We start from the raw sequence: 13,906 nt of genomic DNA on the forward strand, positions 1-13,906 counted from the left end.
CCAAAGTTGTAGTCACGAGATTTTGAAAATTAGATTTGAAAAAGATTCTGAAAAAAAAAAAAAAAAAGGAATTTGAAGAAATAGTGGTTGCTCGTGCCTTCAGTGTAGATTTCCTTAGACTCTCCCAATAAGAACTTATTTGAGTTAGTAACACTATCAATCAACTTAATTCCCACTATAAAGCTGAGCACTAGGGCAGCAAATTGCTCACAAACGGCCATTGATAACGTCTTCATAGAAATGTTCAATGAACAAAATTATATTACTAAACCAATAGTCAATGGCCTCTCAGACCATGACATGCAGTTCCTTTGTTAAATGTTAACACTGAACGGGATATAAAATCTGTTAAATCTGAGCTCAAGAGGGTAATTGATAAGCCAAAAATTGATTATTTTAGGACACTCCTCAGATACATTCACTGGAGTGGTGTTTACAGTGCTCATGGCATGAATGAAAAATATAACACTTTTGCTAATAAAGTGCTTACCTTATTGGAACACTGTTTTCCCCCAAAACTAACCAAGGCTGAGCAAAGTCTACAAAGAAGCCATGGATTACTCAAGGAATAGAGGTATCTTGTAAAACAAAAAGAAAACTGTCAATTCAAAACAGTTTTGATGTTATGCTATAGCACATTACAAGAAATACTGCAAAATATTAATGACTGTAATACAGACATCAAAGCAAATCTATTACAAGGAAAAGATAGTCATATCAGATAACAAAATAAGGATAATATGGGATATAGTGAAGGAGGAGACTGGTAGAACCAGACATGAAGAGGGCCGAATAGCATTAAGAGTAAATGATACATTGGTGACAGATGTGTATAGTGTTGCAGAACTTTTTAATAAACATTTCATAACTGTTACTGAAAGGATGGGGTTGTCAATTTCTGTAGATGCTGCTATGGAATACCTCAGACCAGACAATTCAAGTAACTTCAATAATATGAATTTGACCCTCACTACCCCAGCAGAAGTAATGTCCATCATAAAGTCTTTAAAATAAAAACATTTAGTGGTTATGATGAAATATCAACAAAGTTAATTAAAGAATGTGATTCTGAGTTGTTGTTGTTGTTGTTGTTGTTGTTGTTGATGTTGTGGTCTTCAGTGCTGAGACTGGTTTGATGCAGCTCTCCATGCTACTCTATCCTGTGCAAGCTGCTCCATCTCCCAGTACCCACTGCAGCCTGCATCCTTCTGAACTTGCTTAGGGTATTCATCTCTTGGTCTCCCTCTATGATTTTTACCCTCCATGCTGCCCTCCAGTACTAAACTGGTGATCCCTTGATGCCTCAGAACATGTCCTACCAACTGATCCCTTCTTCTAGTCAAGTTGTGCCACAAACTCCTCTTCTCCCCAGTTCTATTCAATACCTCTTCATTAGTTATGTGATCTACCCATCTAATCTTCAGCATTCTTCTGTAGCACCACATTTCAATAGCTTCTATTCCCTTCTTGTCCAAACTATTTATCGTCTATGTTTCACTTCCATGCATGGCTACACTCCATACAAATACTTTCAGAAACGACTTCCTGACACTTAAATCTATACTCGACGTTAACCAGTTCCTCTTCTTCAGAAACGCTTTCCTTGCCATTGCCAGTCTACATTTTATATCCTCTCTACTTCGACTATCATCAGTTAATTTGCTCCCCAAATAGCAAAACTCCTTTACTACTTTAAGTGTCTCATTTCGTAATCTAATTACCTCAGCATCACCTGAGTTAATTCGACTACTTTCCATTATCCTCGCTTTGCTTTTGTTGATGTTCATCTTATATGCTCCTTTCTAGACACTGTCCATTCCGTTCAACTGCTCTTCCAAGTCCTTTGCTATCTCTGACAGAATTACAATGTCATTGGCGAACCTCAAAGTTTTTATTTCTTCTCCCCGGATTTTAATACCTACTCCGATTTTTTCTTTTGTTTCCTTTACTGCTTGCTCAATATACAGATTGAGCAACATCGGGGATAGGCTACAACCCTGTCTTACTACCTTCCCAACCACTGCTTCCCTTTCATGCCCCACGACTCTTATAACTGCCATCTGGTTTCTGTACAAATTGTAAATAGCCTTTTGCTCCCTGTATTTTACCCCCGCCACCTTCAGAATTTGAGAGATTATTCCAGTCGGCATTGTCAAAAGCTTTCTCTAAGTCTACAAATGCTAGAAACATAGGTTTGCCTTTTCTTAATCTAGCTTCTAAGATAAGCCGTAGGGTCAGTATTGCCTCACGTGTTCCAACATTTCTACGGAATCCAAACTGATCTTCCCCGTGGTCGGCTTCTACCAGTTTTTCCATTCGTCTGTAAAGAATTCGTCTTAGTATTTTGCGGCCGTGGCTTGTTAAACTGATAGTTTGGTAATTTTCACACCTGTCAACACCTGCTTTCTTTGGGATTGGAATTATTATATTCTTCTTGAAGTCTGAGGGTATTTCGCCTGTCTCATACATCTTGTTCACCAGATGGTAGAGTTTTGTCATGACTGGTTCTTCCAAGGCCATCAGTAGTTCTAATGGAATGTTGTCTACTCCCGGGTCCTTGTTTCCACTTAGGTCTTTCAGTGCTCTGTCAAACTCTTCACACAGTATCATATCTCCCTTTTCGTCGTCATCTACATCCTCTTCCATTTCCATAATATTGTCCTCAAGAACATCGCCCCTGTATAGACCCTCTATATACTCCTTCCACCTTTCTGCTTTCCCTTCTTTGCTTAGAATTGGGTTTCCATCTGAGCTCTTGATATTCATGCAAGTGATTCTCTTTTCTCCAAAGGCATCTTTAATTTTCCTGTAGGCAGTATCTATCTTACCCCTAGTGATATAAGTCATCCTTACATTTGTCCTCTAGCCATCCCTGCTTAGCCATTTTGCGCTTCCTGTCTATCTCATTTTTGAGACGTTTGTATTCATTTTTGCCTGCTTCATTTACTGCATTTTTATATTTTCTCCTTTCATCAATTAAATTCAGTATTTCTTCTGTTACCCAAGGATTTCTACAAGCCCTCGTCTTTTTACCTACTAGGTCCTCTGCTGCCTTCACTACTTCATCTCTCAAAGCTACCCATTCTTCTTCTACTGTATTTCTTTCCCCCATTCCTGTCAATTGTCCCCTTATGCTCTCCCTGAAACTCTGTACAACCTCTGGTTCTTTCAGTTTATCCAGGTCCCATCTCCTTAAATTCCCACCTTTTTGCAGTTTCTTCAGTTTTAATCTACAGTTCATAACCGATAGATTGTGATCCGAGTCCACATCTGCCCCTGGAAATGTCTTACAATTTAAAACCTGGTTCCTAAATCTCCGTCTTAACATTATATAATCTATCTGATACCTATTAGTATCTCCAGGGTTCTTCCAGGTATACAACCTTCTTTTATGATTCTTAAACCAGGTGTTAGCTATGATTAAGTTGTGCTCTGTGCAAAATTCTATCAGGCGGCTTCCTCTTTCATTTCTTAGCCCCAATCCATGTTGACCTACTATGTTGCTTTCTCTCCCTTTTCCTACTACTGAATTCCAGTCACCCATGACTATTAAATTTTCGTCTCCCTTCACTATCCGAATAATTTCTTTTGTCTCATCATACATTTCTTCAATTTCTTCATCATCTGCATAGCTAGTTGGCATATAAACTTCTACTCTTGTAGTAGGTGTGGGCTTCATGTCTATCTTGGCCACAATAAAGCGTTCACTATGCTGTTTGTAGTAGCTTACCTTAACTCCTATTTTTTTATTCATTATTAAACCTACTCCTGCATTACTCCTATTTGATTTTGTATTTACAACCCTGTATTCACCTGACCAGAAGTCTTGTTCTTCCTGCCACCGAACTTCACTAATTCCACTATATCTAACTGTAACCTATCCATTTCCATTTTTAAATTTTCTAACCTACCTGCCCGATTAAGGGATCTGACATTCCACGCTCTGATACGTAGAACGCCAGTTTTATTTCTCCTGATAACGACGTCCTCTTGAGTAGTCCCCGCCTGGAGATCCAAATGGGGGACTATTTTACCTTCGGAATATTTTACCCAAGAGGACGCCATCATCATGTAACCATACAGTAAAGCTGGATGCATTCGAGGTTAAATATCGTATTAAGCTATCTGTGTAACCAGTCATTAATCAGTGGAATGTTTCCTGAATGATTGTAGTGCACTGAAGTTAAGCTACTGTTTAAGGAGGGATATAAGGAAATAGCATCAAATTTCCACCCAATTTCACTTTTGTCAGCATTCTGACAAATTTTAGAAGTGGTAATGTACAATTGGCTTTGTAACCATCTTATGACAAATAACATACGGTCAAAGTAGCAGTTTGGATTTCTGAATCGTTCTGGTATTGAGAAGGCTATCTACACTTACAGTGAAAATGTAGTTAATTCATTAGACAAAAAAGTAGCAGGCAACTGGTATATTTTGTGATCTGTCAAAGGCGTTTCACTGTGTAAATCACAATATCCTTATAAATAAATTAGAATATTATGATGTAACAGGAAATGGTGCAAAATGGTTCAAATCTTATATCTCTGGCAGGAAACAAAGGATATTATTAGGAAAGATACTTTTATTAAGCTATCAGGCATCATCCAACTGTGAACCAATTACATGTGGGGTCCCACAAGGTTACATCTTGGGAGGGCCCTTACTTTTTCTTGTGTAAGTCAATGACCTTTCATCAATAACATTACCAGATGCAAGGTTTGTTTTGTTTGCCGATGATACAAACATTGCAATAAATAGCAAATCACGTGTAGTCTTAGAAAGATCGGCTAATAAAATATTTGTGGACATTAATCACTGGTTCCTAGCCAATTCTTTGTCACTAAACTATGAAAAAACACACTACATGCAGTTCAGAACTTGTAAGGGGTGTCCCACGACTATGTGTAACGTACAATGACAAACAGATAGAAGAAGTGGACACTGTTAAATTCTTGGGATTACAGCTTAAATTTATTATGAACTGGGAGGAGCGCACCACAGAAGTGCTGAAGCGTCGTAACAAATCCCTATTTGCAATGCGATTTGTCAGACATAGGGAATATAAGAATGAAAAACCTGGCATACTATGCTTACTTTCAGTCCATAATGTCTTATGATATTATTTTTTGGGGTATTTCATCAAGCCAAGTTAAAGTTTTCTGAGCACAAAAATGTGCAATAAGAGTTACTTGTGGTGTGAACTCAAGAACATCCTACAGGAGCCTGTTTAGGGAACCAGGGATATTAACTACTACTTCCAAATATTTATTCCTTAATGAAATTTGTCATTAAAATATATCACTTTTTCAAACCAATAGGTCAATTCATGGAACCAGTACTAGAAATAAGAATAATCTTCATAGTGATTTAAAATCACGTACTGCTGTACAAAAAAGGTGTACATTACTCAGGAACACACATTTTCAATAACTTGCCAGTGTGTGTGTGTGTGTGTGTGTGTGTGTGTGTGTTGTACATTCTAACTTCTGCACCATTTCAGTGTAGTAATGTGTTAATTGTAAATAAATATTGTGGTAGTTCTATTAAATGTTCATTACCTTACAAATAATAAAAACTTTTTTAAACTTTTGAATTCAGTGCATTAATGCGATCTTCGTAAATGAGTGTTCGTAAAATGATTCTTTCATATTGTGTTCATTAAAAAAAAATGACTATCATTCCACTTGGGGCCTGTGGAAGGTACATTAGCTTATCTGTTTCAGTTATAAATATCTGTCATCTGTTATTGTTTTTCTGACACATTCTACATCCCGGAGGACCTCCTCAATATGGATCAATTGGAATGAAAATAAATCTAATCTAATAAAACCTGTTGATGAGATGTCAGATTGTTTCAATGAATTCTTCTTAAATGTAATGATGTAAGATGAAGGTATAGCACCCTATCAAGAAAATGTAAATTACATACACTTGGAAACAACCTGAACACATCTTTGAAACAGTTTGAAAAATCACTCAAAGGGACATGGAAAATGAAATTTTGTCTTTCGAAACCAAAACCTCACCTGGGCTGGATGAAATGCCCACATATGTAATCAACAGAGTGCATAATATAATTTCAGTCACTGTCAGTTATTATAAAGCAATCTTTTGAGCAGGGATGTTTTCCACATGTATTAAAATATGCTGAGATGCATCCAATATTCAAAAGGGTCAGCAGAAGATGAGGGGAAATACGACCCTATCTCTATTCTGCTGGTACTTTCTCATGTGTTTAAAAAGACTTCAGCAAAACAAATTCAAATTGCTTTTTACTGTGAGTGACACATAATTTTCAAAAACCAGTTTGGGCAGAAAGATCACAGGAATAATTTATCTTACAACCGCTTTAGATTCATGAAATACTCCTTACTTCTACGCATAATTCATGTATACAGAATCACACACACACACTGCTTTATTATATGTTCACCTCTTAACAGACAGGAAACAAAGAGTAAGTGTAACTCCAGATTCATGAAATTAAGTCTCAAACTGGAAAATAATTGGCCCAGGAGCCGTGCAGGGTTCTATATTGGGTCCGTCCATGTTCCTTTTCTACATAAATGACCTAACATTTTGTACTGGTGCTCATTAAGTTTTATTTGTTGACGATACATCAGTTCTAGTTGAAAATGAGGCACCTGAAAGAATTCCGGAAAGTGTTGTAAATACTTTAGAGAAAATTAAATCCCAATTCCATCAAAGTGGACTGAATGTAAATGTAACTGAAATAAAAATGATGCAGTTTGAACCTAAATCATTAGAACGAAACAAAATAAATTTAGCTAGCAATGATCTTAATACGACAGAAGCAAACATCATTTCAAAAGGTGAAAAATTGCTTTATTATTCAAATTTCTCGTGCGATGCAATTTCGGATTTATTCCCTTCATGTATCAAAGTGCACATACGGTCACAAGATGCTGGCGTAACTAAATGCGTATGTAATATTAGCTGATACACTAGTGAGTACTCAGCTTGTGGTACATATACATCTAGAATCGCTCCTATCCTGTCACCCAATGTGCACTTGGATATCCGATTATCGAAATAAATCTGAAACATGTCACATGAGAAATTTGATTATTAATGTCATTTGTTGATAGGCTGAGAGACTTTGCTGAAGTGTCCTATTCAGCTCCAGAAGAGTACAGTAGGATACTACCATGGTCGCCTGCCTCGTACAAGGTTATATGTCTCTTCTATATTAACAATACCTTAATAGGCGCTGTCATGTGGTCAATATATTGATGGTTCAACATTATTATTGAATGTGTCAGGGCGCTTTCAGATTGCTGTATCTCAGAGCTCCAAGTGGCTCTAATGATACCAATGATGTTTAAAAGAATGTCTTTGGTTAGTAATATATTTGGATGATATGATATGGTTGTTAAATTTGAACTTTGTTGTTAAGTGTTGTTGTGACACTTAATTCATAGCAGGTAATGGAGGTAAATTTTTGTTTCATGTGAATTGCTTTGGATGACCTTAGAGAATATTTTGGCTTGAAATATGTTACTATGGAAATTTAAAGTTACACAATTGGCAGACATAGTTTGTAGTGTGTATAAGGATCTCAAAATTCAGAAAATAGTCGCCGGAACTTGCCTGTTAGTAATGTAACTTTATCAATGGAAATTATTAGACTTTATAAGCTTTAGAATGTTAAATATTGCCATAATTGTACAAGCTACAGTAAGCGAGATTGAATTAAAGCAAGTTAAACCTAAAGAGAGAGAGTTTAATTTTACCAATTCTGCAGCTGTCATCTCAGCCAGGATTTTTAGGGTTGGGTCTGCTTGCACGTGCTAACCATTTCACGCCATGTGTGTTTGTGAAAGGCTTATATAGCCACTTGATTTTTTGAAGTGTGTGTGTGTGTGTGTGTGTGTGTGTGTGTGTGTGTGTGTGTGTGTGTGTGTGTGTGTGTGTTGACTACTACATTGAAGGCCATTAACCTACTTTCGTTGCAAAATCATTGACATCTGAACTCGACCAGTTTATTTTGTATGTTGTTGTTTTAATATATTTTTAATTTCTGTTATCTGTACAGGAACAATGGCATGATATCCACAGACTACGTTTACAGTTATCCAATTTAGAAAATGAGAATGAAGGAATACAGAATGTAATTACGTCTTTAGAGGTGGAAAATGGGGAGCAAGATAAACTACAAGCAAGCACTGAGAAGGCACACGAGACAGAAATAGCTGAACTGAATAAAGAGGTGAGTGCCTGATGTTTCAACCCAGTAGCCTACGTAATGGTGTCCTTTTGCAACACTTTTATCAGCCTCGAGCAAGGTGGTGTAGTGGGTAGCACACTGGAGTTGCGTCTGGTATGATGACAGTTGAAATCCTTGTCGTGCCGCCCAGATTTATAATGAGTTTTCAATTGAAAAGTTATGAAACATGGTAAGAACCAAAGAGGTTGAAATTTGCATATTGATGGTATCAAGGAGATCCTCATAACTCCACTAGTCTGTGAAAGCTTTGTAAATCCAGTAACTAGTAGTATGAGAGCCACCCCCATTGGCATCAGTTATCTGCCTCATTTGATGAGACATGGAGGCAGTCAGCCTCTGGAAATCTCTCTTCATCGGCAAGACTTGCCCATGTATCCGGCACTAGTTCCAGGGGTCAGCATTGGAAAGTGGAAGTTCATTTTGACAGGTTTTCAGTGGAAGTAAAGTGCGGTGCTTAAACAATGCAGTCGATCAGGACAATGTCAGCCTGTTGTGCAAACCGTTGTTGAACGATTTGACTTCTGTGAACCTCACAGTGGCCTTACTGGAGATGGATCACTGCATTGGGACAGCACACTGAAACCATCATACTTTTGTTGTGCACAGATATCCTGGCATGAAAACTTTTGTTTACCAGTCTGCCGCAGTGTGTTATGTTTTGCATACCTAGACTATATTCATATTACGTTTCGGCATTCAACAACCAACATAGTGCAAAATCGGGCGAGTTTGTTGGGTGTCGGTGAAAGTTGCAGACAACCTTTTGCTCCTTGTATTTTATCCTATTTACCTTTACAATTTCAAAGAATGTTTTCTAGTCAACGTCAAAACATGTTTACTTGCTCAAGTGTAGTACTGGAGAACCACAGTTCCATTACTCGACACTTGTAGCTACTGGCACTGCTATTAATCCCATTGAGATCACTTTGTAACTTAGGCCTACTATCAAAATGCCCAATTTTTTTCCTTTATTTCAGTTACAGTAGTTTCACTTACCCAGTTAAAATTTTATGTTGTGTAATTACAGTTGTTTCGTTTACCTGTTCAGTCTCACTTGGTAAGTAATATCTGTTTGTGATACAGGACATTTTAAGGACAATATTATCTTGTTCAGTCACCCCCTAGGAACATTAATTTATGTAAAGAGATCTGCTGCAGTTGTACTAAAGATTTATTCAAACCATGGCCAGTTTTTGGATGTTTAAATCCCATGTCAGGTGTATAAAACTAATACAAAGAGGAGGAGGGAAGAAATACAACAAACATATCTGGAAAAACCAGAAGTGCAGGCTAATTAAACAACACGACTCACTTATGGTATTTGGTAATGCGTAACATGCAGTCAGGTCAGTTAGAAAGCATTCAAAATCACAGTATCAAATGTGGATCTAGAGAAAAGGAGAAGTTGTAATAATCAAACAGATCTATGAATGTAGCTCTGGGTGGGTTGGACGAAGGAGGAAGAAACCAGAAATGAACACTGTACTCACACAGTTTGTTTTGGTTTCTCTCTCTTTCTTCCTACGTGTCCAGTTACAACATTCTTAAGTCAATTTCATTATTAGGCCCTCTCCTTTTTTCTAGATCTGCCAAAATGCAGTCATACGAAAAAGTCTCTTTGTTTCATTAGTCTGCCCTTCTGGTTTTTCCGGATATGTTGTATTATATTTCTTCCCTCCTCTCCTTTCTAGTATGTTACAGTTTTATAACCTGAAGATGGGATTTTAACATCCCAAAACCAGTTGTGCTTCGAATAAATGATTCGTGCAACTGAAGAGGATCTCTTCAAATTAATCAATCATGCCTCTCAGTTGAGCTCCCAAAGGCAGATAGATTAAAGGCTCCAAAATTGTATATCATACGGAATTTGGAATTTCAGCAAAGGAAATACGGATTTAGTCCACGGTAAACTCAGTACTGTGAGCAGGTCTGCAGAGCACTACATAAACTATGGCAAATTCTTAAATTGCTTTTCAGATATTTTTACTGAAACTTTCCCTTGTAGACCTCTGGAAAAGAATGTAAGCAGTAAACTTAAGTGGATTACACCAGGAATAAAAATTTCTGGTGCCAAAAAAAGGAAACTGCGCAATGAGTTAATATCAAACGGAAACCCCAGTTTTGTTATGTATGTCAGGTGCTATAAAGTTGTATTCAGGAAAGTTGTAGTTGCATCTGAAAAAATAGCCAATAATACTTTCATCGTCTAACAAAGTAATAAGACTAATGCATACGGTCAGTTGTTCAGTCAGAATGAGATATAGGGTATTACAGTAGCAAAGTATGTGAAGTTCTTAGGGCTAAATCTCAATAAAAATTTTAATTGGAAATTACCCATAGACTGCTTAGAAAAGTTAACATCCTAGCTTTTGCAATGTATATTTATTTGTCAGGTGCCACAAGCGTAGATATCAGAAAGATAGTCATGACCCTTACTTTGAGTCAGTTATTTGTTATGCTTAATCTTTCTAGGTACTTCAGCAACTTTCAAGGGACTCCTAACACCAAAAAACATAAATAAATAAAAATAGGAACATGTCTGGTGAAACATAACAGCTAGCAGATTAAAAGTATATGTTGAGTCTTGCTATGGTGAATCCAAAGTGAGAAGTGTAATCAGTAGGTCATGCGAGATGCTGTACTTGTAAAATATTGTACACACATATTTCCTTAATTTACTGTAAAGAAGACTATTTCATGTTTAAGGGGAGTTGGAACGCCCTATCCCGACAATGTTAAATTTAGTGACTTCCTTCCCTGTATTTCAGGGACCACTGTAGCCATTGACATGAAACTTTTACAGGACATTAAATTGTACATTCTGAGTCTACCGACGTACAAAAATTGCATTTCACCCACGGCTTTCGGAAATACAATTTTTTAATTACATGGTTTGAATTTTGTGTACTTTTTTGTACATTATCCTAAATAATTTTAATTATATGTAACATGCTTCTTTAGTTCAGTAGACTCAGGATATGTATGTTATTACTCCTTGAAAATTTGAATACTCTACTCGAAGTGGTTTTCATTAATTTGCTGTGTTGAAAAAATAAGAGTGACATTATTGCAAAACATGCATATACAGATCCTTTTCACCAGTTTTTTGAGAGACTTCAAAGTGGCTGCTCTGCCAGTGAGTTTAGCAAAAATAGGTGGCTTGTTTTTTTTTGGAGAGAGTTATTTGGAGGTGGTTGGTGTAAGTTTTTGGCTTTTGTTTGGTGTAGGGGAAGTAATGGCATCATAGTGGTGTGATGGCTTCCCTTTGTTCCTTTGTAACAACCACAATCGGTGACTAAGACACTTTGAAACTATAGAAACAATATGTCTAGCACAAATTAGTGGCACACAGTTGATTGCCTGGCCAGTGGTCATATCACCAAGAAACATATATTATCTTTACAACTCCAATGATTCAGAAAATGGAGAAGAACTTTGCAGTGGTGCCAAACATAGGGCATCATGTTGACCACTATCAAAAAATCGTAAAATACTATCTATATCTTCTCTTTATATATAGAGGTATTGTTGTCCTATAATTGTCAACATATTCTTAATTCTTTCTTTTTTGACCACAAACTACGCAACTCATCACATCACAGAGGTAATTTTAAACTTCCAACACACTGTTTAAAAGTCTGTGCTGAAACATCAGAGTATATGGGATCAAAAATTCACAATAAAATAAAAGGCAGTAATATATTGACATGAAGTTAGGTTCACTGAAAAAATTACTCTATACCTGTATGCCGGAAATGTGTTCCTTGAGGACTGTTTTACTTTTTTGAAAAAGAAAATTATACATTTACTTCTGTATCTTGGATACAGTAGCATCTCAGATACGTATAAATAGTCATGTAAAAGTCCTGATGTTTCCAATACATCAAATCAACATTGATTTGAAATGTATGTTAAGAGATGAATAAGTCTGTAACTGGGACAATACTTGGCAGTAGCTTATTTGATTTGTTCTTTGTTATGTTTGTCACTAATATTCCTTGCTTCTCTCCTTGGCTGTGGCTTGGGATCTGGAACTCTCCATCAGAGATGGAAACCTTGAGAGAAAGTGCATTTTATGAAATAACCATGCAGGGAGTAGTCTTGAGCAAGTTTGGGATGATAATGCATTTGGACATGGATCAGCAGTTTGTTTGACTGCACTAGTGACCTGACCTTACCTCACATGTGTAGCACCAAGTATGTAAGCCAGATGACTTTTTTTATAGTATGTAGTGATATACACAAACATTAATTGTGAATCAGTCTTATCTATTAGTGAAAACCAAATTAAAGTTCCTATGCACTATAGATCCTGAGATGAGCTATAACATACAGACAGAAAAATACGGCAGAGAACATTATCAAATGTATGTGACTCTTAGATGTTGATCATGTGGTTGAAATTGGCCATAGTGATGGAACATTTTATTGACTTAAGATAATCTCAGCAGAGCTGCAAGTTCTTTTAATCGAGGTCTGCTGGCTCTGGGCCCAAGCATAATAGATAAAACTGAAATTCCTATGTCACTTGCAGGTTTGTAGTTTTGCCATTTCCACTAATTGTTGGTGCTCGCTGCAGATGTTGGTTATCAAGTTTGCCTTCATTCTTAATCCTTTAGCCTCCAATATGGGCAGTAGCACTTCTCAGTACTTATTCTCCATTCAGTAAATAATCTTGTGTCTCATCAAGGTATTGTTCAGTAAATAATGCCCAATCTTGTGTAACCAACTTTTCACCTCCACCTAAGTCCAGACATAGACCCTAGATCTTACCCGTTTGGACGTGAAATCTCAGTTAATTATTCTTATCACCTGGAATACATTAAATGACTTCTCCTTTTTATGACAGTTGCTCCTAGCATAAGTGCAGAGGGGAAAAGAAAAGGGAGTTGCAGAATAAATTTTCCAACCCAGTTCTCACCCTTTGGCCAGAACATTATCCTGCTGCTCTTCTTTCTTATGTGTATGTTCAGTATCTTCATCGACACACAGTTCATTGCTTTTATTGTTTATACTGTGTGCACTGTGTGTTGTTGCATGCTTTTAGTTGTTTGGTGTTTTATGCCAAGTTTTACTGCCTTATCATTAGTTAATTGATGTCACTGAATCTTGCAAATGACTGTAGCAATTTGAATATGTCATAACTTGTTAACACACAGTGGGAGGAGATAGTTAATGGGCATAGTATTCTTCTTTCTTTTTATGCTAGTGTAAACTTACTTGATGATAGAAATGTGTAATATTTGTGCTCTTCTTGTCTGAATTTTAAGTGTGTGTGTTGCAGTGTGCTCATATATAAGTAATTTAGCTTGTATGTTGCTTTAAATATTAATTTAAACATAACGTCGTCCAGCCTTTTTATAGTTATTAGAGAGAACTACTTTCAAATAATGCATTTAATTTATGTATTTTCAGATTAATGAGCTGGAGTCAAAAATTCAAGAACTCGAAGTAATTTCAAGTCTGAGACGAGCAAGCATTGGAAAGGCTGAAGAGCAACATATTAGTCTAACTACTGACAGTTCAGAGGAATTACTGATGCTAGAGGTAAAATGATTTCAACTTCCTGTGTACTTTTGATAAAGTAGCTTTCACTTTCCAGTGCCGGTTTTTACAATTCAGAACATAAGTTCAAATATGATTTTCCTTCAAATC

At 36.7% G+C, this 13,906-nt stretch overlaps 1 protein-coding gene across 1 annotated transcript in view; it reads left to right on the plus strand.

Annotated features, from left to right (window-relative positions):
- The window catches only part of LOC126194884 (protein Spindly-like), a 153,884-nt gene that overhangs the window by 45,138 nt on the left and 94,840 nt on the right, over positions 1-13,906 (plus strand). Inside the window, exons 4-5 of the mRNA XM_049933233.1 lie at positions 8,060-8,233; positions 13,667-13,798. Coding sequence (XP_049789190.1) covers positions 8,060-8,233; positions 13,667-13,798 — 306 coding nt within the window. The remainder of the gene's footprint in view (positions 1-8,059; positions 8,234-13,666; positions 13,799-13,906) is intronic.

The sequence above is a fragment of the Schistocerca nitens genome, chromosome 7, assembly GCF_023898315.1.
Source record: "Schistocerca nitens isolate TAMUIC-IGC-003100 chromosome 7, iqSchNite1.1, whole genome shotgun sequence".
Taxonomy (NCBI): domain Eukaryota; kingdom Metazoa; phylum Arthropoda; class Insecta; order Orthoptera; family Acrididae; genus Schistocerca; species Schistocerca nitens.